The following is a 26,186-nucleotide window of genomic DNA, read 5'->3' on the forward strand; positions in this document are numbered from 1 at the left end:
AGTTACTATTGCATATTTTTCACTACATTTTAGATTTTTTTTTATGTGCTTCTTTTTAAAAAGTTTTGATGCTCTATCAAAGTTAGGGTGGCAGAGGTTTTTTTTTTGGGGGGAGGGGGTTTAAGTCCCTAAACATTTTTTTTCTGTGGCCCCGGTTGGTTTTATTCATCTTTTTAAAATTTTGATAATCTTTTTGGGTTACGATAACTAGCTGCCATGTATGTATTTGGGTATATGGAGAAAAGGATGGTAGATTTAGAAGAAGTTTTCAGTTCCACCAAGGAAAAACTGGGATAGACTTAGAAACCAGTTGAAACATCTAATGGAAAAACAAATGTAAGATATGGTGAGATGTGAATACTCCGGAATTTATATTTTAAAGTGGAACTTTACCCATAACAACTTGATAAAAAAAAATGTTCTTTAGCAAGGAACACACATTCCACATTAATAATTAAAGTAAATTGCCTCCAGCATTGCTCCTGTTACTTCTTGCTGGAGGCTGCCATTTTTCTGAAGCTCAAAGCCCCAGCAGAAAATCATAAAACAGAACTAAACCCATTAATTTACCGGTTTCAAAAATAAAGCTACGTTCCCGAAATGCTGGAAATGCAAACTGTCATATATGATTGTGTCCTCAACCAAACTGTCAAACCATCAAATATCTGGAGTCATAACTCGTCACATGTTCAGCACTATGGCAGTTGCATTTGAAACAGAAGCAGCTTTCTTGAATGTAAAGGATAGGAGGGTTTAATTCTGCTTGAAGGCGGTCAGCCGGTCGGCCTCTACAAACTCAGCAATGCCTAAAAATACCTAAAAATGATAAGCAACTGAGCATGTGCAGTGCAGGATAACACAGTGTATTACTGTTTTTTAAACAGTATAGGCACTTATTTTTAATGTTTTACATAGCTATACCTTAAAAAGGGGCCAACCTGAAGTGATCTAGCAGGACTTGATTCTCTACCTAAAGTTCCACTTTAAGGATAACCCCAAGGAGGTTGAGATGGGACACCAGAAAAACAGAGCAGCGCTGCTCAATGTTTTTTAACAGTATTTTATTAGATGTTCTACCAAAACTTGGGTGGCAGCGGTCTTTTTCATTCTTGTATTAGTGAATAAGAAAAACTACATAATACAATAATACAAACGACTCTACAAACTACAATCAGGTAAAAAATATATATTAGAAAACAAAAATATTTCCATTTTATAGTTAAGATGGGAGAAAGTTTTAAAACTCAGTAAAGTTTTTAAAGTATTTGGGTTTTAGCATGTTTTAATCCTATCACCTATTCTCTAGAAAAACTGTTTATATGCAAATCAGCAAGAACAATGCGGGGTCATTTACACATCATTTACATGAGAAGCCAATGGAAAGTCTTCATTCTCACCTGTTCCCGCCCATCTCCCTTGTATAAAATGGGCCTCTCCCTCCTCTGATCAGTGACTACTTCCAGAGATCCCGGTATACTCATCTATTACAGCCTAGCTGGAGATTTGGTGACGTTGTCCGGTGTTGATCTGCAGTTTAACTTAATACTTTGTGAAACTAATCTGACTTCATCACCGCTGAATCCTCCTCACATTAAGGTAAGGTCACTTTCCTCTAACCAATCAATGGATCTTTATGATTTAATGAACATTCTGATAATAATCTTGCAGAGGTTTATGAGGTATATGTAATAAATATGAAAAACTGATGAAAGGGGTAATGAATGGAGATTCAGGACAGGATAACATGTAATACAATGTATATAGAAGACAGGATAGCCATTGGAGGCTTGCCATGATCAGTCTGACAAAAAAGTTGTTAGTAATAAATTTATATGCAATAAAGGTTGAGATAGTAATTTGTGTGATGTAATAGAAAGCAAAACAAATGTTTGGGTAGCTAAGTAATATATAGCTGTTAAAAAATCCTATTACAAGAATATTCAAATTTGTGCAAAACAAATGACTGAACAGTGTTGGATTCTTTGCTATGAAAGATTCCCTCTCACCAAAACCAGAGTACAAAATTTCACATAATGATCTCACTGAGTATTCCCTTCCATTTATTTCATGAAGTCTGTCAGTCTGATATGAGGTTTTGCTGAGAATATAAAGATGACATTGAGCGGGAAAATGTCTTGAACATGTTTTTTACGGTGCCTGAAAAGGAAAGTTACAATTGAGTTTTTGGATGTTATGACATCACTCATGGTCATTGTGGGTCATTCTGGGACTTCACAGATTTGGCGAGAATGTTTAAGGGAAGAGTCACAAATATCTTCTCATAGGCCTTTGGCATGGCCTCTGCTGTCTTGTACTGGGTACAAAGAGAGAGGCAACCATTTTCCATTATTGACATGATAGTTTTAATTCAATTTACACTTCTTACCTGGCTGAGCTCTGTCTTCATCCTCCTGACTTTATGTAACTAAACTGAAACGTTGGTTAGCAAAAAAAGCTGAGAATTTCTGGTAGGTCATCTTATGGTTTGGTTGGCCTTTTCATGGCAGTGTCTGCCAGAAATATAAGATTCGCCAAAATTCTTCTGGCAGCAGCTACACCTTTTCTTCCCGAAGGACACTTGGGGGTAAAATGATTTTTTTGACCACCAGTAATCGAGATGGCCCCACACGCAACTTAACTGGTAACTATCGGATATATCCTGGCACCTATTTATTGCTATAAGGCTTGGCTTTTCCATTTGATTTTGTACATGAACAAGTTATGAACTTGCTTGATAATATTATTGTACATGGATCGCTGTATTTCCACATTAAGGTCCCTTTAACTTTACTCCATCATTTTCCATTGTTTTGTTCAAACTCTCACTTATATGACTGAAACTTATTCCTGAGTCACATTCATTAATAAGTGGAGCTTTATTGAGCATTTCCTTTTTTTATAGGTATATAACTGCTGGTAACAGTATTCATATTTGACACTTTTCTAAAATTTGTCTTAAAATATTTATTTTCTTTTTTTTTTCCTCTCCAGGACACTATGGCCTCCGTTACTCATAATGTGGAAGGTCTTCTGGACAGAATGGTCTCCTCCTTTTCACAAGGTCTACAGCAGGTAGACTTGCAGGAGTACTTCCTCATGGTGAAAGAACTTGGAGAAGGAGGCTATGGAAGAGTATTATTGGCAAACCACAGGATAACAGGTCAGTGAATTTAATATAACTAACAATTCAATATCATCTACAATTATTTATATATATATATATATATATATATATATATATATATATATATATATATATATAATCTGTAGAATGTAGACTTTATATTACATCCCCATAAGTATTTAAATGTTTAAACCGTTATTTGATGTTGCTAAGCATAAACTGTTTAAAATAGGAATTAATTTTGGTAGAATTATTTAGGTAACTAAGCAATAGGATGAGTCTTGGGAAGAGTAATGCAAATATCAAAATACTTTGATGGGTACATATCTGCCTGGAGAAGTAAACTGTATTTGCATTCAGACTGCCCTAGATAATGGTCACATGTGATTCTGATCCTCTATGATTAAAAGAATAGAAATCCAATGAATGAAAGGGGTGGGCTGGGAACAGTCAGCCTAGGGAGGATATGATGCTAATAATTATGGACATCACTCAGCCAGGAAACAAGATGGGGTTGAGATTTTCAAGTGGACATAATAAATTAAGAGCTATAAACTTCTAACTTCAAACTCCTAACTTCTTCTTTTTGTTTTTTCACAGGTCAACAAATGGCATTGAAGATCACGGATAAAAACAGAACCAGCCAGCGGTCTTTCCTTCAGGAGTTCAGTGTTTCATACTTACTTTCTTCTCATCCCAACATCATCGGATGTTATGGCATGGCCTTCACCACCATCGACTACTTCGTCTTCGTCCAAGAACTGGCCCCTGTTGGTGATCTGTGCTCCATGATTTTGCCACATGTAAGTACATTAAGGTTTCATTATGCCAATTTTTTAAAGTTTTGATAAAAAAAATTTATTACAAATATTTTTAATTCCCCATCAATTTACCATCGCCGAGACAAAAGTGAATCTTTTGGGGGAACACATACAGAAATAGAATCCATCCCTAGTCTAAAACTTAAAGGAAAAAAAAAGAAACGTTATGGCCATACATATACTTTAACTGATTCTGAATTTCTCTTCTACCCTACTGTAGTTAACATCTATTGTATTTTGATTTTTTTTTCCTAGGTGGGAATTCCAGAAGACGCTGTTAAAAGGTGTGCTGTACAGATCTCCAATGCTCTCGAATTCATATCTGAAAAAGGACTTGTTCATATGGATTTAAAGCCAGAAAACATTTTGGTGTTCGACAAGGACTGCCACTCCATCAAGATCACAAACTTTGGCCTTGCTAAGGTCAGAGGGACAGTGATAACCTCCAGGTGTGGCAGTAAAACTTACATGGCCCCAGAATTGCGTGACGTGACCATCTCTAATGGACTGGTTGTAGAAAGCAGCCTGGATGTGTGGTCGTTTGGGGTCATCATCTACTGCCTACTCACAGGGGAGTTTCCATGGCAGGTGGCCATCCTTGATGATGAAGCATTTGAACGGTTTGTTGACTGGCAAGACTTTTTTTATATGGACAACCCTCCTGAAGCATGGAGAAAGATTCCGACTGGAATACAAAGGATGTTCATCGATCTTTTGGCCATTGACTTTACTAAAAGAAGTAAAGCTACAGAAATCCAGAAATATGTGTGTGAAAGCTGGAAGGAAGAAACCCCAGATGCAGCCACAGGACAAGAAGATGAGGATCCCATAGAAAGCCATTCTGTACAATCTGAGGTATCCATGGCTTCCCACCTGAACACCTCACATGGTCATGTTTCCATCACATCCTTGTCTTACCTTTTGACCACAGAAACTTCTGGATCTCAGTCTGAGATGGTTCTAGAGCCAAAGAAGGGCAACATGGACGAGGCAGTAATCATATTTGATGATGAATTTTCCTTACATGTTGGTGCAGAGGTAGACATTGAATGAACATGAATTGGTGAGTAATGGAGCATCTGAAAGAGCATCACACACAGCCAACTTTCTCAGGTATGTGGCTTTCTCAATTCAACATTCCATCTTTTACGGTCATGTCACTCTAGCAACTCTTCACAAAGTCATTCCTTTTTGCACCACAATATTTGTCGGTGGTCTTGTTCAATGCATAGCTGCCACTGTTTACTCCTTTTAGAAGGATTACTCATTTTTAGGAGCTCTTTGTCCCTCTTCTTTCTCTTCAGATGTACAAATCTCTATAAAATGTATTTAACTCCCAAAAAAGGTTGTAAAGCACTAAACCTTTCATCCAACCTTCGAATGTATTGCAAGAATGGCATGTGGTGTAAATACTTTGTGCTATGTGTCCTTCTCTTTCATCTCAGAAAGCTGGGAGATATGCCAATGATAGAACTCTTGAAGGTGGGGCTCAGCCTTGTAGTTAGGAATATTAAAGTGAAACTTGAATCAAAGAGGCCGATACAAAGGGTCTTCTAGCAAACAATGGTAATAGCAGGACTGTTCTTGGGTATGATATTAGCAGTTTGCGGTCAAACATTTTTACATGGTTGCTATTTTATGATGGCATTGCCAAAACCAATTATAACACGTTTAGAGCAATAACAGGAACCTGCGTTGTTCAGTTTTTATCAATTTAGAGCAGTCAGACCATTGAAGGATGGTTGCTTACTGGTTGGTTTAGATCTCTATTCATTTCTATTTTGTTTTATTAACTAGATTTGTCTATTCTGTGGATATTTTGTGATTTTACACATCCTATGATATAATCTCTTGACGGAACCTTTTCAAACCTTTTGTAACCTTTTGACCTTATAATTTTTATCATTTCATATATAAATATATAATTTAATACTGCATGATACTCCAATATTCAACAAATAATAGACCTTCAGAACTGACTAAATGCAGCTCATTAATATAAATTCCATGTTCATGTTTTAATTTCATGAATGATTTCTCTGTTTTTTTCTAACAATATTTCTTTACATTTTATTTTGTTTTTCTCCAACAATATCTCTTTACATTTTCTTTGATGAGAAGTCTGGACTATCCCCAGTGGATGAACAAGACCCCCTGCCTAGTACATGGTGGATGTAACTTGTACATATCTGAGTAGTTACTCCTCCTGTGCACTGGGTGGGGCTCTTGAAATTTCTCCATACAGAAAAATACCTGCTGATCCTGACAGATATCTAATGAGTTCCTTAATTAATGTCAGCCTAGTTTTATTGTACAGTGCTCAGAAGCAATAGTTTTGAAAGGTATTTGCTTTCACATTTTGATGGCACAAGCTACAGGTTTTGCATCCTTGTCTCAAAATACTTGGTTTGTCGTTTTCCCAGAACATCATGTTGGTATGATATTTTCCATTATATGATATACACATGGATTGTTCTAGGCCAGTCACTCGCCAAGTAGTGAATAAATGATAAGGAATATTTGGAGATGAATCTCTTTTTTTTAACTTTATATATTTATTTGCTCTTCCATTTTACAAAACATACAAAATTCACAAACATTTTACATTCCTCAAACAACATATTAAAGGGGAGCTTCTATACTTCCCCTTCATAGACAACTTAAGTCTATCATTTAATCACCCCTAATCTACAAAACGCACACACCACACCACCATTCTTCTAATACCTCCATCACTCACCACTTCATCCAACCCTCAGCAAAGTACTTGTCCTTAATCCCAAATATCTAGTCTCACCCACAGTACCCTTTTCCTCCAAATTACTATTTCTCTTTTCACAATTTCCAGATATCGTATATGTTGACACTTCCTTGTTTGCTATATATCATCCTTTCCTTGAGAATTACTACGTCCATACTTAGTTCCCAATCGCTACAGGATGGGGGGGGGGGGGGGGCGGGAGACTGCCACCTCTGGGCAATGAGTCTCCTAGCCTGGAAAAGGCATCTCAACACTGCTAGCTGTGTATCTCTCGGTTTACCCTTTCCCTCTTTCCACCCCAATACACACAGTATAGGCTCCATATCTATTCAGGTTTTAAACACTCGAGCAATAGTATCCACTACCTCCCTCCAATATCGAAATAGTTTTGGACATCTTCAAGACATATGGATAAGATCCCCCCCCATTCTTCCACATCTTGAGGAAGTGTCCTCTTTCCTCCGACCAAACCAAAAGAGTTTTTGTGGCGTAAAGTAAACCCTATACAGCAAGAAAAGGTGTGACATTTTCTGGGGTGGGGAGAGCAATACCCATGGAGCTAATTCAAGAATCCTTTCCCATTGCAATTCCGATATGTCTCCAATATCTTTCTCCCATTTCCTCCTATAGGGCCTTAACTGCAGCCCTTCCCGATTCCCTTTGTAGATGCTTGGATATATTTTGAATATTAGTGTGTTAGCCTTAATAATCTTCTGTAATACAGGTATAGTGCTCCATTGCATTGCCCTCCCTTTAAACTGATCTGTCAAAGCATGCCTCACCTGTAAATACCTGAAAAATTACTGCTTAGGGAGTACGAATTGGTCTCTAATTGGACCCAATTTCTGCACCTCACCCAGCTTATTATTATCCCACAAGGGGGAGTACTCAGAAAATCCTCTATAGCCCAGGGTTTTCTTTCCCACTTCCCAAACTCTTGCCATCAATTCAAGGGTAGGGGGCCCCCTCAAGAATGTTTCCGCCTCCAATACTTCGGTCAAAGATTTATGCATCAATTTACTAGAGAGAGTCTTCGTATTTTGCCCTTCACTCTCTTTTTCACATCTTTTTTCACAAGATTCAAAAACAGCCGTCGAATATTGTTACTGGTAGACCTACTGGGAATAAAACCCAGATGAACCAATTTATGTATGACTCCATTTAATTTAGCCGCCGAGGACCTGCCAGGAGCAGTTCGGGGAGGAGCACCTCACCATAATGACGGTAGATTTTGATAGGGAGACCATCCGGGCCCGGGGACTTCGAGCCCGCCATCTCCCGTATGGTCCGCTGTAGCTCCTCAAGGGTGACAGGGCTGTCAAGAGAAGCCCTGTCCTCCTCCGAGAGACAGGGACCTCCAAATTATGGAAAAATGTGTTAATTTCTTCCTCGTTTTCATCCTGGTTAGACCGATAAAGATCTTCATAATATATTTTAAATCTATCCACTATCTCCGGTGTATATGAGGATGTCCTACCCTCATTAATAGTGATCGTCAGTACAATCGATGATGGTGCATTAGATCTAACTAGGTGAGCCAAGATACTACCTATACTTTCCCCTTCCCCAAAAGAAATTTGGTACTGGAAAAGTTGTTTGTTCTCCAATTTACCTAGTACTATTAAACGATAATTTTGTTTTGGCTCCGTCCATACTTTAAAGTTCCCAGGTGTCGGCTCACTTATGTATTTTTCTTCTAGGAGCGCAACTTTACCTGCTGCCATTTCCTCCCTTTCCCTTGAGTGTTTTTTATTTTTTGAGATTTGCTGGATCAATAGTCCACGGAGAAAGGCCTTAATTGTGTCCCACACTACCCCCTGGGGGGCTGAGCCCGTATTCAAGTCTATACATTCTTTTAAGGCCCTTAATACCTCTTGGGGTTCACCCATGAGTTCCAGCCAGGCAGGACTAATTCTCTATTCCCTATAGTTACTACATGCCCCAACCTCCAATGAAATTATTAATGGTGAGTGGTCCGAAAGTCCTCTTGGCATATATCTAAGATTATTTATCATGGGGATGACCTTGTCGTTACCAAGCATCATATTGATCCTTCATAATGTAGAATGTGTACTGAAAAAGCAGGAATAACTCAGAGAACCCAGATTTCTTAATCGCCAAATGTCTTTAAGTCCAATCTTGCCCATAAACAGGGGTAATCGACCTTCTGTTATCCCTCTCTGATGGTTCCCCTGTGGGAGCCTATCTAATGATTGGTCAACAACCGCGTTGAAATCTCCCACTACCAAAACAGGGAGTCCCGGCTTGTCCAGCACAAACTCTACTAGATCAAAAAATATCTCTATGCCAAAGGGTGGGGGGAATATACATGTTTGCCAGTAAAAGTGTTCTATTTTCTATCTTACTAATAAAAAGACATACCGCCCCTGGTCGTCGATCTTGCTTTGAATACAGTTAAACGTAATCCCTGATCTAACAAGAATACTCACTCCTCTAGAGAAAGACGTATGAGTCGAATGGAACTGCTGAGGAAACTCTCCCCATCCCAATTGAGGGATGGGCACCCTAGTAAGATGGGTCTCCTGTAAACATAAAATTGTTGCCCCATAAATGTTAGCCTTTGACAATACTGCAGCTTTTGTCCCTGGGTCTCCCAATCCCCTAGTGTTCCAGAAACATATAAAAATACTCTTTTTGTTAACCAGTCTTTCTCTATTCATAATAGTTCTAAATTTTGATTGCTTCTGTGACTTTAGTGCGCAATACCTTTACTCATTAGTGCATCTTCTTTCCTTTCTCTATTACTTTCTTTATTGCTAGTAATAACTTGTGCTATCTTATGCTGTGTACACACAATCAGACTATCCGGACTTGGGCTCCAGCGGACACAGACGGCCGGCGAGTCCGGCGGACAATTTTTGAGTCAAAACTACTTTCTTAGTCCGCCGGACTTTTGGGAAAAAAAGACCCCCAAAGTCGGAAGAAGACCCCCGGACGGCAATGAAGAAGAATGCCGGGCTCCTCCGCTAGTAAAAGAGCTAGCAGAAGATAGCGGAGGAGTCCGGTGAGAAGACCCCCCAAGACGGAAGAAGACCCCCAGAGCTGTGCAATAAATTATTTTAAACTTGTGTGGTGTTTTTTTTTTTTTTTCACCAGGTGAATGGGTAAGAGTACATTGTACCCCATACTCATTCACATAGGGTGGGGGGCCGGTATCTGGGGGCTCCCTTATTAAAGGGGGCTCCCGGATTCTGATAAGCCCCCCGCCCGCAGACCGCGACAACCAACGGCCAGGGTTGTAGGGAAGAGGCCCTTGCCCCCCTTCCCCAAAGCACCCCCCATGTTGAGGGCACGTGGCCTGGTACGGCTCAGGAGGGAGGGCGCTCGCTCGTCCCCACCCCCTTTCCTGACTGGCCGGGCTGCGTGCTCGGATAAGGGTCTGATATGGACCTTGGGGGGACCCCCACGCCGTTTTTTCGGCGTAGGGCTTCCCCTTTAAGTCCATACCAGGTGACAGGGCCAGCGACGTGACATTGACTTCCTTCACTAGTCTCGCCTACCTGGAGCCGCGTTCAAAATGATGGACTTTCCTCCGTGTGTGGGCAAGTCCGTTCATTTTAAAAGTACGGGCGGACTCCCGCCATAGTCCGGCGGACCTAGTCCGTCTGAAAATTCCGGTTGTGCATTGGCAGGTCCGCTCGTTCGGGAAAGTCCGGCGGACTTAGCCCGGCGGACAGGCCGCCAGACTTTGAAGTGGAGGTCCGCCTGACTGTCTGATCATGTGTACATGGCATCAGTGACCCAACATAAGTTGTGGAAAAAATCTTTATTTTGATTGTCAAATTTACAATCCTCCCTACACCATACTTACATACTATACCCTACTTCCCTTACAAGCATAACCCAACCATCATACCCTCCATAACTCCATCTCTCATTACCTTACTCGGTTTGACCAGGGGCCTTCTATTGTGACCTACCCATACACACCATATTCGAAATATTACCCTTGTGACTTTGTTTACTTTTCTACCACCCCCAAAAGATCAAAGAATACTATGCTATTTGCTCTACTCCTTCCATACTCCTCACCTCCACCCCTACCCCCACCACCACTGATGGGGGAGAGGGACACGGCAAACCGAGGAGAAAAAAAAAACACCTCGCCTGCCATCTCCCTCCCCCCCCCCCCCGCCCTCCCCCCAGTGATAGAACACAACACAAATTAATTTTCCGTGACCCCAAGGGGGCCCCAGTTAAAACAATCCCACAGTCCCATTCTTCTAATGTTTCTCATTGTGGATTGACAACCATTCCTCCACCCCCTCAGGAGTGTCGAAAAATATAGTTCCTCCAGAAGAAATTAATCTTAATTTTGCTGGATATAGTAGCGCATATGTCAAATTAGCTTGGCGTAGCCTACGTTTTACTTCCCCGAACTTGGCTCTCTTCCTCTGAAGGTCTGGTGAATAATCCGGATAAATAGACACCCTAGTACCATTGTACAACAGGTTTTGATCCCTTTATCCTTATAACTCAATAGTTTTACCAAAAGGGTCTTGGAGGGGCTCCAGAATGGGAAGGCCTAGCAGGCACTGTATGGGCTCTCTCAATTGCAAAAAGTGGTGAGAAAGATTCCTGGCCAAATAACTCACAGAGCCATTTTTCCAAAAAAGCAACAGGGTTAGAGCCCTCACAGTGTTCTGGGAGGCCTAGTATACAAACGTTTTTACTTCTCATCCTATTTCCATTTCATCCATTTTATTTGCTTGTTTGACCAGTTGTTCTTTAATAGCGCTCATCTCACGTTTAAGGGGGGCTAAATCATCCTCCACCATACTCACTCTACCCTCCAGCACTGTAGTCCTCCCTTGAATTTTTTGTAAGTCATGTCTAACAAACGAGAGATCTTCTTGTATAGTTTTCAACTGGATATTAATTTCAAACAAGGAAGTTCTACAGGAATTAATCACCTCAAATACCTCCTTAAGAGTAGGCTCTGAGTTTTGTGCTCCAAGTCCTGCCACTAATCCCAAGGCCCCTTTTGCTAATTTTCCCTGGGACCTCCCCACAGGGTCACTTACTTCCCCCTGCGATTATTGGTGGCTCTGCCCATGGCTTTTCCTACCCCCTGCAACCCTAGCCTGTCTAATTTGGTGAACCTGTTGGTTTTGTGAGGTGGATTTAGGGGATGTTTGGCCCGATGCCTGACCTAGATTGTGAGCAAATTTCTCAAGCTTTGCTGCTGCTTGACTTGCTTGACTAGTCTTTGTAGAGCTATTTAGCTTTTTAACAAGGCTAAATACTTACAGTCCTTTCGTTATTTGACAGCCCCTAATAAGGGGAAAGTTGATGTGTAAATTGGTTGCACTGCACAAAGATTCTTAGGGGGGAAAAAAGAGGGGGTAGTTCAGATAGCAGTTCAAGTAGCAACACAGGCCATCAAACCCACCTCTTGAAATGTCCCCGAACAAGCAAACACGGTTCTTATCCCTTCTGCTTTCTCATATAATATGAGAAAAAAAGAACAAAAAAAAAGAAAAAGCAAACAACAAAAGTAATGGGTATTTCTCACCAATCCAAGTGCTGAATTTATCAATAGGTTGCTGCAATCAGCTTCAGATGTCCTGTGTTGTGTTGCTTGTCAAGTGCTGTCTCTGGCGCTAAGACTCTTTTATTTAGACAGCCCCTCATGATTCGACTTGTGGCACCTCTATATCACCGCTGATAAGGATAGGGGAACCCTCTCACAGATCTCCCTCTGATTAATCGCGCTGAGCAGAGGCTGAGTTGCTTTAGTACAGGCTGCTTTCCCTAGCGGCCAGCTCAGCCGCCATCAGGGTGGAGGGAGGGGAGGCAGCCTCTCACTTCTCTCGCTACCCCCTCTACTACCTCACACCCGACAGATGTCTGGTCCTCGTCCCTCACCCCCCAGCTCCCGCTGTATGCACCAGAACAGTGCTTGTGTACTGCCCGTCCGTCGGCTCACTCGCAGCCCCGTCTACAGCGTGGCTCCCCTTGCTCACACAGTGAGACCACTAAGCAGGCAGCTGAATGGGTCATGGCATCATCAATTCACCGGGAGTGGGGGGGAGGGGGGCGAGAGGACGTCAAACTCACTCCTCACTCACTCTCACCAACACCTGCATCCGGTCACGCCCCCGGAGATGAATCTCTAGATATAAGCCCAGACATGGCAGCTCCGATATTTCTGTCCTGACAGGTCCTTTTAATTCTTGTACAAATATGTTTATGTTGATTACATTTTATGCTCATTTAAATCTTTGTACACCTCAATAGATTTAATTTAACAAAACATTATTGACAACAATGTTATTGAATAATGATTAACCCCTTCCCGCCGAGCGTACGCAGATCTGCGTACTCGGCTTCCGGGGGGTATACCGGGATGATGCCCGCACCTGCAGGCATCATCCCGGTACCGTCTTTTACAGCGGGCGATTGGCTATCCAGCCATAACAACCGATGCGGCTAAAAGCCGCTCGGCTGTTATGCCGGAGGAGCGGGAGGGGACGTCCCCCCCTCCCGCCGCCTCCCGCCGCTGTTACCGGTGCTCCCGCTCGATCGGGAGCACCGATTGCGTGTCCGATGGCTCCGGCCGCTGGGGAGGAACTGGAACGAAGCCGTAATCGGCTTCGTTCCAGTCTCCTCATAGTAAACACGGAAGCGACGTCATGACGTCACTTCCCGTTTACTCGGCTGCCAATGCCGCCGGTTTTAAAAAAATATCCGGTATTCAGAATCGCCGTTTTCGGCGATCTGAATACACTGAAGTGTAAAGGAGGGGTGGGGGGTCTTTTAGACCCCCGATCCCTCCATAAAGAGTACCTGTCACCACCTATTACTGTCACAAGGGATGTTTACATTCCTTGTGACAGCAATAAAAGTGATCAAATTTTATTTATTTTTTTTTAAACAATTTAGTAATTTTTAAATAAATAAAATAAATAAAAAAATAAAAAAAAATTTTTTAAAGCGCCCGCCGTCCCCGCGAGCTCGCAAAGCAAAGAAAACGCATACGGAAGTCGCGCCCGCGTATGTAAACGGTGTTCAAATCACACATGTGAGGTATCGCCGCGATCGTCAGAGCGAGGGCAAAAATTCTAGCACTAGACCTCCTCTGTAACGCTAACCTGGTAACCGTAAAAAATGTTTAAAGCGTCGCCTATTGAGATTTTTAGGTACCGTACTTTGTCGTCAATCCACAAGTGCGTGCAATTATAAAGTGTGACATGTTTGGTATCTATTTACTCGGCGTAACATTATCTTTCAGATTATGCAAAAAAAATGGGATAATTTTACTGTTTTGTTTTTTTTTTATTAATGAAAGTGTACATTTTCCCAAAAAGTTGCATTTAAAACACCGCTGCGCAAATACCGTGTGACATAAAATATTGCAACAATCGCCATTTTATTCTCTAGAGTCTCTGTTAAAAAAATATATATAATGTTTGGGGGTTCCAAGTAATTTTCTAGTAGAAAATATGGATTTTAACTTGTAAACACCAAATTCCAAAAACAGGCTTAGTCATGAAAGGGTTAATAACCAGCAAGACCCTACAACCCATATTACATGGATATTTTTTTTTAATTCTCAGTTGATTATCTGGTCCATACTCCCCTTGTATGAGATATTCAGTCTACAGTCAGGTAAATCATTTATTAATATAAAGCAAAAAGAAGACCAGTGACTTTTGTTTTCACAACATGGAGAGGTCATAAACGTTCCTATCGTTGGAAATGATTCTTGATTTGCGAGGATCAGGTGTTAGTGTTATTTTTTTTTTGTTTGGCAACTCTTGTACAGGTTACTTATGTTACTATCTGTGTGTGTTCCAATACAGAGATAATCATGCAACTGTGATATTCAATGAGGGCCACAGCTGGACACCACTCTTCCCTGTGTGTGTTCCAATACTGAGACAATCGTGCAAATCAGGTATTCAATGAGGGCCACAATAGGACACCACTCTTCCCAACAATGGAGGTTGGCTTCCATAAACATGGTCATTGTGATGGAAACAGTATCAGCGGTCACACCTCAGCCAGGTATTCTACTTCCTCTTTAACATTTTAGTAAATAACACAATCTGAGGCATATTATTACATTTATTTACATTGTTAAATAGTTACTATTGTATATTTTTCAATACATTTTAGCTTTTTTTTATGTGCTTCTTTTTAAACAGTTTTTTATTTGATGCTCTATCAAAGTTAGGGTGGCAGAGGTTGTGTTTTTTTTTTGGGGGGGGGGGGTTAAGTCCCTAAACATTTTTTTCTGTGGCGCCAGTTTTATTCATCTTTTTAAAATGTTGATAATCTTGTTGGGTTACGATATCTAGCTGCCATGTTTGTATTTTGGGTATATGGAGAAAAGGGTGGTAGATTTAGAAGAAGTTTTCAGTTCCACCAAGAAAAAACTGAGATAGACTTAGAAACCAGTTGAAACATCTAATGGAAAAACAAATGTATGATTTGGTGAGATGTGAATACTCCGGAATTTATATGTTAAAGTGGAACTTCACCCATAACAACTTGATAAAAAAATGTTCTTTAGCAAGGAACATACATTCCACATTAATAATTAAAGTAAATTGCCTCCAGCATTGCTCCTGTTACTTCTTGCTGGAGGCTGCCATTTTTCTGAAGCTCAAAGCCCCAGCAGAAAATCATAAAACAGAACTAAACCCATCAATTTACCGGTTTCAAAAATAAAGCTACATTCCTGGAATGCTGGAAATGTAAACTATCATATATGATTGTGTCCTCAACCAAACTGTCAAACCATCAAATATCTGGAGTCATAACTCGTCACATGTTCAGCACTATGGCAGTTGCATTTGAAACAGAAGCAGCTTTCTTGACTGTAAAGGATAGGAGGGTTTAATTCTGCTTGAAGGCGGCCAGCCGGTCGGCCTCTACAAACTCAGCAATGCCTAAAAATGGAAAGCAACTGAGCATGTGCAGTGCAGGATAAGACAGTGTATTACTGTTTTTTAAACAGTATAGGCACTTATTTTTAATGTTTAGTGTGACGGACTGGGGTTTATATGGTCACAAAACAGACACCCCAAAACAAAGTACATATTCATTTTTTTTTTATATTTCTAAACATCTCCCTTCTATTCTATTAATAACCAGTAGATGGCAGAGAAGGTACACAAACAGAGTCTATATAAGGGCATACACCATGTGACTGGAAATTAAACTACTTCCAGCCATAAAGTCAGTGGTCATATCTCATGCTGTTTGTGTGATTCTTTGCAGGTATGTACTCTAAATTGTTCCTAATCTGTTCTAACCTGTGATAGAAAGATTCCTAAACATCTTGAGCAGATGCAGAAAAAGTCTCAGCAGATTTTATGCTATAGTTTTGCTGTAATTAGAAGTTTAGAACAGCATGTGTCAGAAACAAGTGAAAAGTGCATAAGAACATGAAAATACTGCATTAGTCAGAACAAATGTCTATGATAAACACTAAACCGTTCTAAATAGGTATATTTAAACCTGATTTATTGAAAATGGCATAGATTTATAGAAGCACATGTTTTCTGTTATTTAATATAGAAAAAAAACTACTTCCTGCCATAAAGTCAGTGGTCATATCTCATGCTGTTTGTGTGATTCTTTGCAGTCCACGCCAAGCTGATCACCTTATCTCATCGCGTCTACAATCATCGGCTCTCTTAATTCACATTTTGAGGCCGGTAACATTTTGGGGGCTCGTCCGGGATTCGTTGTGTTACCAGTGAGAGGGAAGCGCGAGACAAGCGTGAGCCTGCTACAGAGCTACAAGGAGAGTCCTGAGTGTCGCCTGCCTTGTGAGTGCAAGTCTTCAGATTGCAACAGAGATGGCGTCTCCTCGTCGTGCGCTGATGTGGGATATCCAGAAACAAATTCATCTGCTTAATGAAGAACAGCTGCATAGCCTCGCTATTACGCTGGAAGATGAAAGAGATGTGGACGTTCCATCAGTGACTGGTACCAACGAAATGGAACTTGTTGAATTTATTAAAGACTACTTGAGAAGTGATCAGCTGGAAAAATTGGAAGATCAAGGTATGTCTTACCTACTCATTATCCAAGACAAGATCAATGAACTAAAACTTAACAAGGAAAGTACACCAACTGTGGACATTGCAACCGCTGCAAAAAAAATAAGTAGTGGGACTGCAAGGACTGAACAGGTATCGGAGGTGGTGAGATTAACTGATGTTGTTGCTTTATTGCCACGTAGAGAATTTAAAATGCATGGTGGTGTAATTTCAGATCATGGTTCGGACATGAGTTACAGTAGCGTGTGCAGACAAATTGATGAGGGTCTAACAGAAAAATTCCCTGAATCTGAAATTATACGCACAGTGTTGAGAATAATCAAACCTGGTAATTTTAAAGATATGTTGACTGACAAAGATGATCTTACTGTTGCCGAATTGAAAAGGTTTTTGAAGTTACATATGAGAGAACGAAGTGGTAAGGAGTTATTTCAGGACCTTAGCAATGCTACCCAGCAAGAAATAGAAACAGCACAACAATTTGTTTACAGGCTAGTGGGGTTAAAACAAAAAGTTCTGTCCACATCACAACATGATAGGCAAGAGTTTAACTATGACAAAAAACTGGTGCAAGGCATATTCCTTCATACACTGTATCAGGGACTAAATGAGAAAAATTCTAATGTTAGACGAGATATCAAGCCTTACGTGTCTGATTTGACAGTAACGGATGACTTTATCATAGAGCAAGTCACCAGATCAGTTGATGAGGAAACAGAAAGGCAGAGACGCTTAAACAGTGCTCCTAAACATAAACCTATTACTGTTCATTCATCACAAACACCATATAATAGTGAAAAAGACACCTTGCAACAGAGAGTTGAGGGAGATGTTAAAGCAAATCACACTGCATTAATGGAACTAACAACACAGGTCTCTGCTCTCACAAAGAACCTGGAAAAGATGATGAAGCTAACTCCTATTGTTGGAAACCAAATAACTAAGCCACTAACCAATGTTCAAGTTCCAGATACAACTCACTGCAAGCCCAGGTGTGATGATTGCATTAAACGAGAGAGTCAGAACTGCTACCATTGTTTCTACTGTGGTTGGACAGGACACAGAGCGGTTGATTGCGTGAAGAAAAGAAGGCAGTCAGGAAACGACAGAAAGGGACAACCAGTGACCACCTCAAATGATCTGTCCCATGCTAAGGTAAACAGGGTATTCACCCACCGGTCAACTAGAACACTCCCAAAAGAGAATGGATTCTCCAAACAACACGTAGCACAATTAATTGGAGGAAAATGCCTACTGTCATGTCGGATGAATGGTGTACCGGTTGACATGTTGATGGATACAGGAGCTCAGGTCAGCATTGTCGGGAAGGCATGGTTAGAAAAGTTTCTACCCAGCGTCTCCATTAGGCACATACAAGATTTACTTTGTGATGACAACTTATCCATTACAGCTGCAAATGGTTCTATCATTCCATTCATCGGGTGGATTGAAGTCTGCCTGGAATTCGAAAGTAGTGGACATGGAAACTCAGCCATTTATGTGCCAATGCTGGTGAGTGACTGCTGTAATGACAATCCAATTCTTGGGTTTAATGTTATCGAAGAATTGATCAGAGAAAACCGTGACCGACCAAACAGCACCCAAAACCTGACTATCTTGCTGAGTGAAGCTATGAAAGTAAGACAGAGTGTAGCGAATAACATTGTCAATGCTGTCAGTCAAGCAACTGACCCAGGAGAAATATTCGATAGTCGTATGGTCAAAGTGGGGAAGAAGGGACTCCAGATTAAAGGAGGCGAGCTCTGTGAAGTCAAATGCAGAATTAGAGCGTGGCCGAAAGGAGGAATCATGTCATTTGAACCACTTCCCGAATATCCAGTTGAGGAAGGACTTGAGCTATTTCCTTCAGTGGTAGATGTGCCAAATGGGTTCTCTAAACTGGTGAAGATACCTATACTGAACCGTGCTCAACATGACATCTACCTTCCACCCAGAACAGTATTGGGTACCATTTCTCCAGCAGCTGAGATTCTACAATTGTCTCCAAACAAAGACGATGGAAAGGAAATTGACCAGAAGAAAAGGGTGTTTCATGTAAACCAGTTGAATCAAGTGGACACTGGAAATCAGCTACCCACTAACAAATCTGTTAAGTGGCACCCACCTGTCAATTTGGAAGATCTCTCAGAAGAAGAACAGGAGATAGCGAGACAAATGTTATATGATGAATCAGATGTCTTTGCTCGAGATGAGGGAGACATAGGATGCATCCCTAACCTGACTCTGAGGATAAACCTGAAAGATGAAACTCCTGTCCAGAAACGCTACAATTCGATACCGAAACCCCTATACAAAGAAGTGAAAGAATATATCCAAAACCTTCTTGACCGAGGTTGGGTAACAAAATCTTCTTCTGCATACTCATCACCAGTTGTTTGTGTTCGAAAGAAGGACAGTAGCCTACGACTATGTGTTGACTTTAGGGAGTTAAACCGAAAGACTATCCCAGATAGACATCCACTACCCAGAATACAAGATCTGCTGGATAGCTTAGGAGGATTTACGTGGTTCTCAATCCTGGACCAGGGTAGTGCGTATCATCAAGGCTTTGTGCATGAAAACTCCAGACATCTGACGGCTTTCAGCACCCCCTGGGGACTCCTGGAGTGGAACCGTATTCCATTTGGATTAACGAATGCCCCAGCAGCTTTTCAGAGATGCATGGAGAATGTATTAGAGGGCATCAGAGACAAATGTTGTTCTCCATACTTGGATGACGTACTTTGCTACTCCAAAACTTTTCAGGAGCATGTCAATGATATTAGGCAAGTGCTTAGTCGAATGCGTGAGCATGGTATCAAACTTAGACCGAAGAAGTGTGATCTCTTTAAACGACAGATTCGATACCTTGGACGAATGGTGTCAGAAGAAGGCATAAAAATTGACCCAAAAGATCTTGAAGCGGTATTACATTTGAAAAGGAAAGAACCAAAAACAGTGGGAGGAGTCAGATCTTTGTTAGGATTCCTGAGCTACTACAGGTCCTTCATTCAAGATTTCTCTCGACTTGCTAAACCACTGTATGAACTTTTGCAGAACACTGAGAAAGAATCTGCTACATCCATCCCCAAAAACAATTGGATGGAATCTATGAAGAAAAACAGGAACAAAGCACAAGTGCCATCTAAAACACTGATTCAATGGACTCCCAAACATCAAGCTGTAGTATCCAGACTGGTGGATATGCTAACCAATCCACCAATTCTAGCATACCCTGATTTTGACTTACCCCTCGTCTTACACACTGATGCTTCCAATGAAGGCCTAGGTGCTGTACTATACCAACGACAAGGAGAAAAACTTTGTGTTATTGGGTTTGGCTCCAGAACATTGACTCCAGCAGAGCGCAATTACCATCTTCACTCTGGTAAACTTGAGTTTTTAGCTCTCAAGTGGGCAGTCTGTGACAAATTCAGAGATTACTTGTACTACGCTCCAACATTCACTGTTTACACAGACAACAACCCATTGACATGTGTATTGAGTACTGCCAGACTGAATGCTGTGGGTCATCGCTGGGTTGGCGAGTTGGCTGATTTCCACTTCGATATCAAGTACAGGCCAGGTAAACAGAATGCAGACGCAGATACACTGTCACGATTTCCGATGGAACTCACGAAGAATCTGAGTGAGTACACAGAGCTTGTACCATCTGAGGTTGTGTCAGCTATGTGGCAAGGGAGCAAAGCTGTTGACGAAGAAGAGGCATTATGGGTGGCTTCATTGACTCTTCACTCAGAAAGTGATGTGGCCGAAGAATTGCTGAAAGGACAGACAATCTGCCCAATGACTCAGGAGAATATCAGAGCATTACAACAAGACGATACCAACATTAGAGAAGTGGTCTGGCTTAAGGAGAACGACTGGATTTCAAACCACAAAGAAAAGGAGAGTATGACCAGCAAAACAAGACGTTTGATACATGAATGGAATAAACTCAGAGTCGATGAAGGAATCCTCTACCGACACTCTGGAACCCGAAAACAGCTAGTTCTACCAGAAAAGTTAAAACCATTGGTCTTAAGAAATCTTCATGATGACATGGGTCACATTGGTACTGACAAGGTAACCCACCTAGCACGTGAACGATTTTACTGGCCATTTATGCAAAAAGACATTGATGAATATGTGCTGAAGAAGTGCAGCTGCATCAAACAAAAGCGTCCAAATATCACCGAAAGAGCACCTATGGGTTCGATTACTACCAGTTCACCTTTGGAGTTAGTATCCATTGATTATCTTCACTTGGAGAAAAGCAAAGGAGGATATGAGTATATACTTGTAATAATTGACAATTTCACACGCTTTGCACAAGCGTATCCAACTAAGAACAAATCTGGAAAAACGGCGGCAGAAAAGATCTTTCAAGATTTCATACCACGTTTTGGCTATCCAGAGAAACTCCACCATGACCAAGGAAGAGAATTTGAAAACAACTTATTTCAGACATTGCAACGATTGGCAGGGATTTCTCATTCAAGAACTACTCCATACCATCCACAGGGTAACCCAGTGGAGAGACTGAACCGTACTTTGTTACAGATGCTTCGCACCTTAGAGGAAGAGAAAAAGTCAGATTGGAAAGAACATCTTCCACATATGGTTCATGCATACAATTGCACCAGGCATGAAGCCACAGGATACTCGCCATTCTTTCTATTGTATGGAAGATCTCCTCGTTTGCCAATTGACTTAATGCTCAACCTAAATTTGGAAAAGGAATCAGAAAGTCAACCAACATTTACTCAGAAATGGGCATCTAGAATGCAAGAAGCTTACAAAATCGCATCCGAGAATAGCAAAAAATCATCTGCTAAAGGGAAGAAGTACTATGACAAACAGATAAAAGGAGCACCTCTTCAACCGGGTGATCGGGTCTTAGTACGAAATCTCTCTGAAAGAGGAGGACCTGGTAAACTTCGTTCATACTGGGAAGAATCAGTACACAAAGTGGTAGAAAGAATCAAAGATGGGCCTGTGTACAAAATTCAGCCTGAAAGTGGTAAAAAGACTATTCGAGTACTGCACAGAAATCTTTTACTACCAGTAAATGACCTACCAATTGAAGGACACATTCCAAGAGTACCGATGAAACAAAGACAATCAAGTAACAGAAAGGATAGCAGAATGGATGTGGACCAGGAGGAGGAATGTTCAGATGAAGAAAGATGGTATTATCCTTATATACCAGAGACTACAGAAAGTCATGATTGTGTTGTGTCTCAACCAAACTCTCAAAACGTAGAGAAAATCCCATTAAGAGTTTCTGCTGAAGAGTTCTATCCTACAACTACCACACCCAATCTTGAACAAGAACAAAATGATGGAACAGTAGTTGGCGACCAAATCTGGGCTACAGACATGGTGGGACTAGACACTGCAGAATTACCCTCATTACGTCAAGACTTACCTGTGAACCAAGATATGCAAATGGAAAATGATGTTGATGGAGAAGACTCAACTCCTGTCAGAAGATCTACCAGACAAGTTAAGCCTAAAGAGATCTTTACATATGACACACTAGGTCAGCCAAGATACAGACCAAGTCAGGTTCACACCATACAAACTCCTACAATGCTAGCTACTCCCATGACATGCCAGGTAGTTAACGTAGCTCCTTGGTGGCAACAAGTACCTATTTGGGTTACTTAAATCACTAAATAGTGATCAGATACCAATTGAGTTTAATGTCGGGAGCCATTAACTGAAGGAGGGGAGAGTGTGACGGACTGGGGTTTATATGGTCACAAAACAGACACCCCAAAACAAAGTACATATTCATTTTTTTTTATATTTCTAAACATCTCCCTTCTATTCTATTAATAACCAGTAGATGGCAGAGAAGGTACACAAACAGAGTCTATATAAGGCCACACACCATGTGACTGGAAATTAAACTACTTCCAGCCATAAAGTCAGTGGTCATATCTCATGCTGTTTGTGCGATTCTTTGCAGGTATGTACTCTAAATTGTTCCTAATCTGTTCTAACCTGTGATAGAAAGATTCCTAAACATCTTGAGCAGATGCAGAAAAAGTCTCAGCAGATTTTATGCTATAGTTTTGCTGTAATTAGAAGTTTAGAACAGCATGTGTCAGAAACAAGTGAAAAGTGCATAAGAACATGAAAATACTGCATTAGTCAGAACAAATTTCTATGATAAACACTAAACCGTTCTAAATAGGTATATTTAAACCTGATTTATTGAAAATGGCATAGATTTATAGAAGCACATGTTTTCTGTTATTTAATATAGAAAAAAAACTACTTCCAGCCATAAAGTCAGTGGTCATATCTCATGCTGTTTGTGTGATTCTTTGCAGTCCACGCCAAGCTGATCACCTTATCTCATCGCGTCTACAATCATCGGCTCTCTTAATTCACATTTTGAGGCCGGTAACATTTACATAGCTATACCTGCAAAAGGGGCCAACCTGAAGTGATCTGGCAGGACTTGATTCTCTACCTAAAGTTCCACTTTAAGGATAACCCCAAGGAGGTTGAGATGAGACACCAGAAAAACAGAGCAGCGCTGCTCAATGCTTTTTAACAGTATTTTATTAGATGTTCTATCAAAGCTTGGGTGGCAGCTGCCTTTTTTATTTATTTATTTATTTATTTCTTTGGTATTTAGGTTCCTAAACATTTTCTGAGTTGCTGTTGGTTTTATTAATCTTATTTTTCCCTCTTATATGAGTTATTCACTCTACAATCAGGTAAAACATATTAGGAAACAAAAATATTTCAATTTTATAGTTAATATGAGAGAAAGTTTTAAAACTCAGTAAAAGTTTTTAAAGTTTTTGTGTTTCAGCATGTTTTAATCCTATCACCTATTCTCTAGAAAACCTGTTTATATGCAAATCAGCAAGAACAATGCGGGGTCATTTACACATCATTTACATGAGAAGCCAATGCAAAGCCTTAATTCTCAACTGTTCCCGCCCATCTCCCTTGTATAAAGTGGGCCTCTCCCTCCTGTGATCAGTGACTACTTCCAGAGATCCCGGTATACTCATCTATTACAGCCTAGCTGGAGATTTGGTGACGTTGTCCGGTGTTGATCTGCAGTTTAACTTAATACTTTGTGAAACTAATCTGACTTCATCACCGCTGAATCCTCCCCACATTAAGGTAAGGTCACTTTCCTCTAACCAATCAATGGATCTTTATGATTTAATGAACATTCTGATAATCTTGCAGAGGTTTATGAAGTATATGTAATAAATAGACATGTGCATTCGTTTTCGTCCGAACGCATTTTCGTCCGAATTTCAGCTATTTTCGTTTTCATTTTGACAAACGATAACGAAAGCACAAAATCCGAAAAACGAAAGATCCAACATAAATAAATGCTTTATTTTCGTTTTCATTGTTACAACAGTTCGATATAGAATAGGAGATTCGACATGACTCTGACAACAATCTGTGTCTATAGAACCTGTGACCTTACCTCTATTAGTCCAAGATTATATAGAGAAAATATCCGACAGAGAGAAAAGATTCTGCAAGTTACTGTCCTAAAAAGTGTTTGGGGACCCGGGTCCTGCCCCAGGGGACATGTATCAATGCAAAAAAAAGTTTTAAAAACGGCCGTTTTTTCGGGAGCAGTGATTTTAATAATGATTAAAGTGAAACAATAAAAGTGTAATATTCCTTTAAATTTCGTAGGGGGGGGGGGGGGTTGTCTATAGTATGCCTGTGAAGGGGCACATGTTTCCCGTGCTTAGAATTGTCCCTGCACAAAGTGTCATTTATGCAGGAAAAAAAGTCCTTTAAAATCACTCGCAGCTATAATGAATTGTCGGCTCCGTAATACAGAGAACACTCATTGAAAGTCATTGATAAAAAATAAAAAATAAAAATAAATAAAAAAGCGTGGGGGTCCCCCAAATTCAATTACCAGGCCCTTCAGGTCTGGTATGGATATTAAGGGGAACCCTGCCTCAAATTTAAGAAAAAATTTGACGTGGGGTTCCCCCTAAATATCCATAACCAGACCCTTCAGGTCTGGTATGGATATTAAGGGGAACCCCGCATCAAATTAAAAAAAAAATTGACGTGGGGTTCCCCCTAAAAATCCATACCAGACCCTTTATCCGAGCACGCAACCTGGCAGGCCGCAGGAAAAGAGGGGGGGACGAGAGAGCGCCCCCCCCCCTCCCTCCTGAACCGTACCAGGCCACATGCCCTCAACATTGGGAGGATGCTTTGGGGGTCTGTGACCCCTCAAAGCACCTTGTCCCCATGTTGATGAGGACAAGGGCCTCATCCCCACAACCCTGGCCGGTGGTTGTGGAGGTCTGCGGGCGGGGGGCTTATCAGAATCTGGAAGCCCCCTTTAACAAGGGGACCCCCAGATCCCGCCCCCCCCCCCTGTTTGAAATGGTAAGGGGGTACAAAAGTACCCCTACCATTTCACAAAGAAAGTGTAAAAAATGGTTAAATAAAACAAACACACTTTTGAAAAATTCCTTTATTAAAATAAAAAAATAAAAAAAAGATTCCAGCGGCGGTAATCCACTCTTGCTATCCAGCGACGGACGGTCATCTCTCCAGCGATGTCTCATCTCATCCAGCGCAGCGAATACATCCTTCTTCTGTCTCCTCCACGGAGACACTGCAGGCATTCCGGCGGCTGACGTTTCTTATATACGGAGGGCGGGGCCACCCGTCACCTGACCCCACCCCCCTCTGACGCAAGGGGAAACCCGGGGTTCCCTGTGACGTAGGGGTGACCCGCACCCCTCTGATGTAACACAGGCAGGTTTCCGTTACATCAGAGGGGGGGCGGGGTCACCCATACATCACGAGGAACCCCGGGTTTCCCCTTGCGTCAGAGGGGGGAGGGGTCAGGTGATGGGTGGCCCCGCCCTCCGTATATAAGAAACGTCAGCCGCCGGAATGCCTGTAGTGTCTCCGTGTAGGAGACAGAAGAAGGATGTATTCGCTGCGCTGGATGAGATGAGACATCGCTGGAGAGATGACTGTCCGTCGCTGGATAGCAAGAGTGGATTACCGCCGCTGGAATCTTTTTTTTATTTTTTTATTTTTAATAAAGGAATTTTTCAAAAGTGTGTTTGTTTTATTTAACCATTTTTTACATTTTCTTTGTGAAATGGTAGGGGTACTTTTGTACCCCCTTACCATTTCAAACAGGGGGGGGCCGGGATCTGGGGGTCCCCTTGTTAAAGGGGGCTTCCAGATTCTGATAAGCCCCCCGCCCGCAGACCTCCACAACCACCGGCCAGGGTTGTGGGGATGAGGCCCTTGTCCTCATCAACATGGGGACAAGGTGCTTTGAGGGGTCACAGACCCCCAAAGCATCCTCCCAATGTTGAGGGCATGTGGCCTGGTACGGTTCAGGAGGGAGGGGGGGGGCGCTCTCCCGTCCCCCCCTCTTTTCCTGCGGCCTGCCAGGT

The 26,186-nt window shown here is 41.4% G+C and overlaps 1 protein-coding gene across 1 annotated transcript in view; it reads left to right on the forward strand.

Moving 5' to 3' along the window:
- The window catches only part of LOC143997997 (ribosomal protein S6 kinase 2 beta-like), a 33,921-nt gene that overhangs the window by 256 nt on the left and 7,479 nt on the right, over positions 1-26,186 (forward strand). Inside the window, exons 2-5 of the mRNA XM_077493795.1 lie at positions 1,491-1,596; positions 2,992-3,160; positions 3,725-3,927; positions 4,201-4,983. Of these exons, the coding sequence (XP_077349921.1) occupies positions 1,491-1,596; positions 2,992-3,160; positions 3,725-3,927; positions 4,201-4,983 (1,261 nt within the window). The remainder of the gene's footprint in view (positions 1-1,490; positions 1,597-2,991; positions 3,161-3,724; positions 3,928-4,200; positions 4,984-26,186) is intronic.

Source organism: Lithobates pipiens, unplaced genomic scaffold (genome assembly GCF_037356315.1).
Source record: "Lithobates pipiens isolate NorthernLeopardFrog02 unplaced genomic scaffold, aLitPip1_a1.2 Scaffold_19, whole genome shotgun sequence".
Lineage (NCBI taxonomy): Eukaryota > Metazoa > Chordata > Amphibia > Anura > Ranidae > Lithobates > Lithobates pipiens.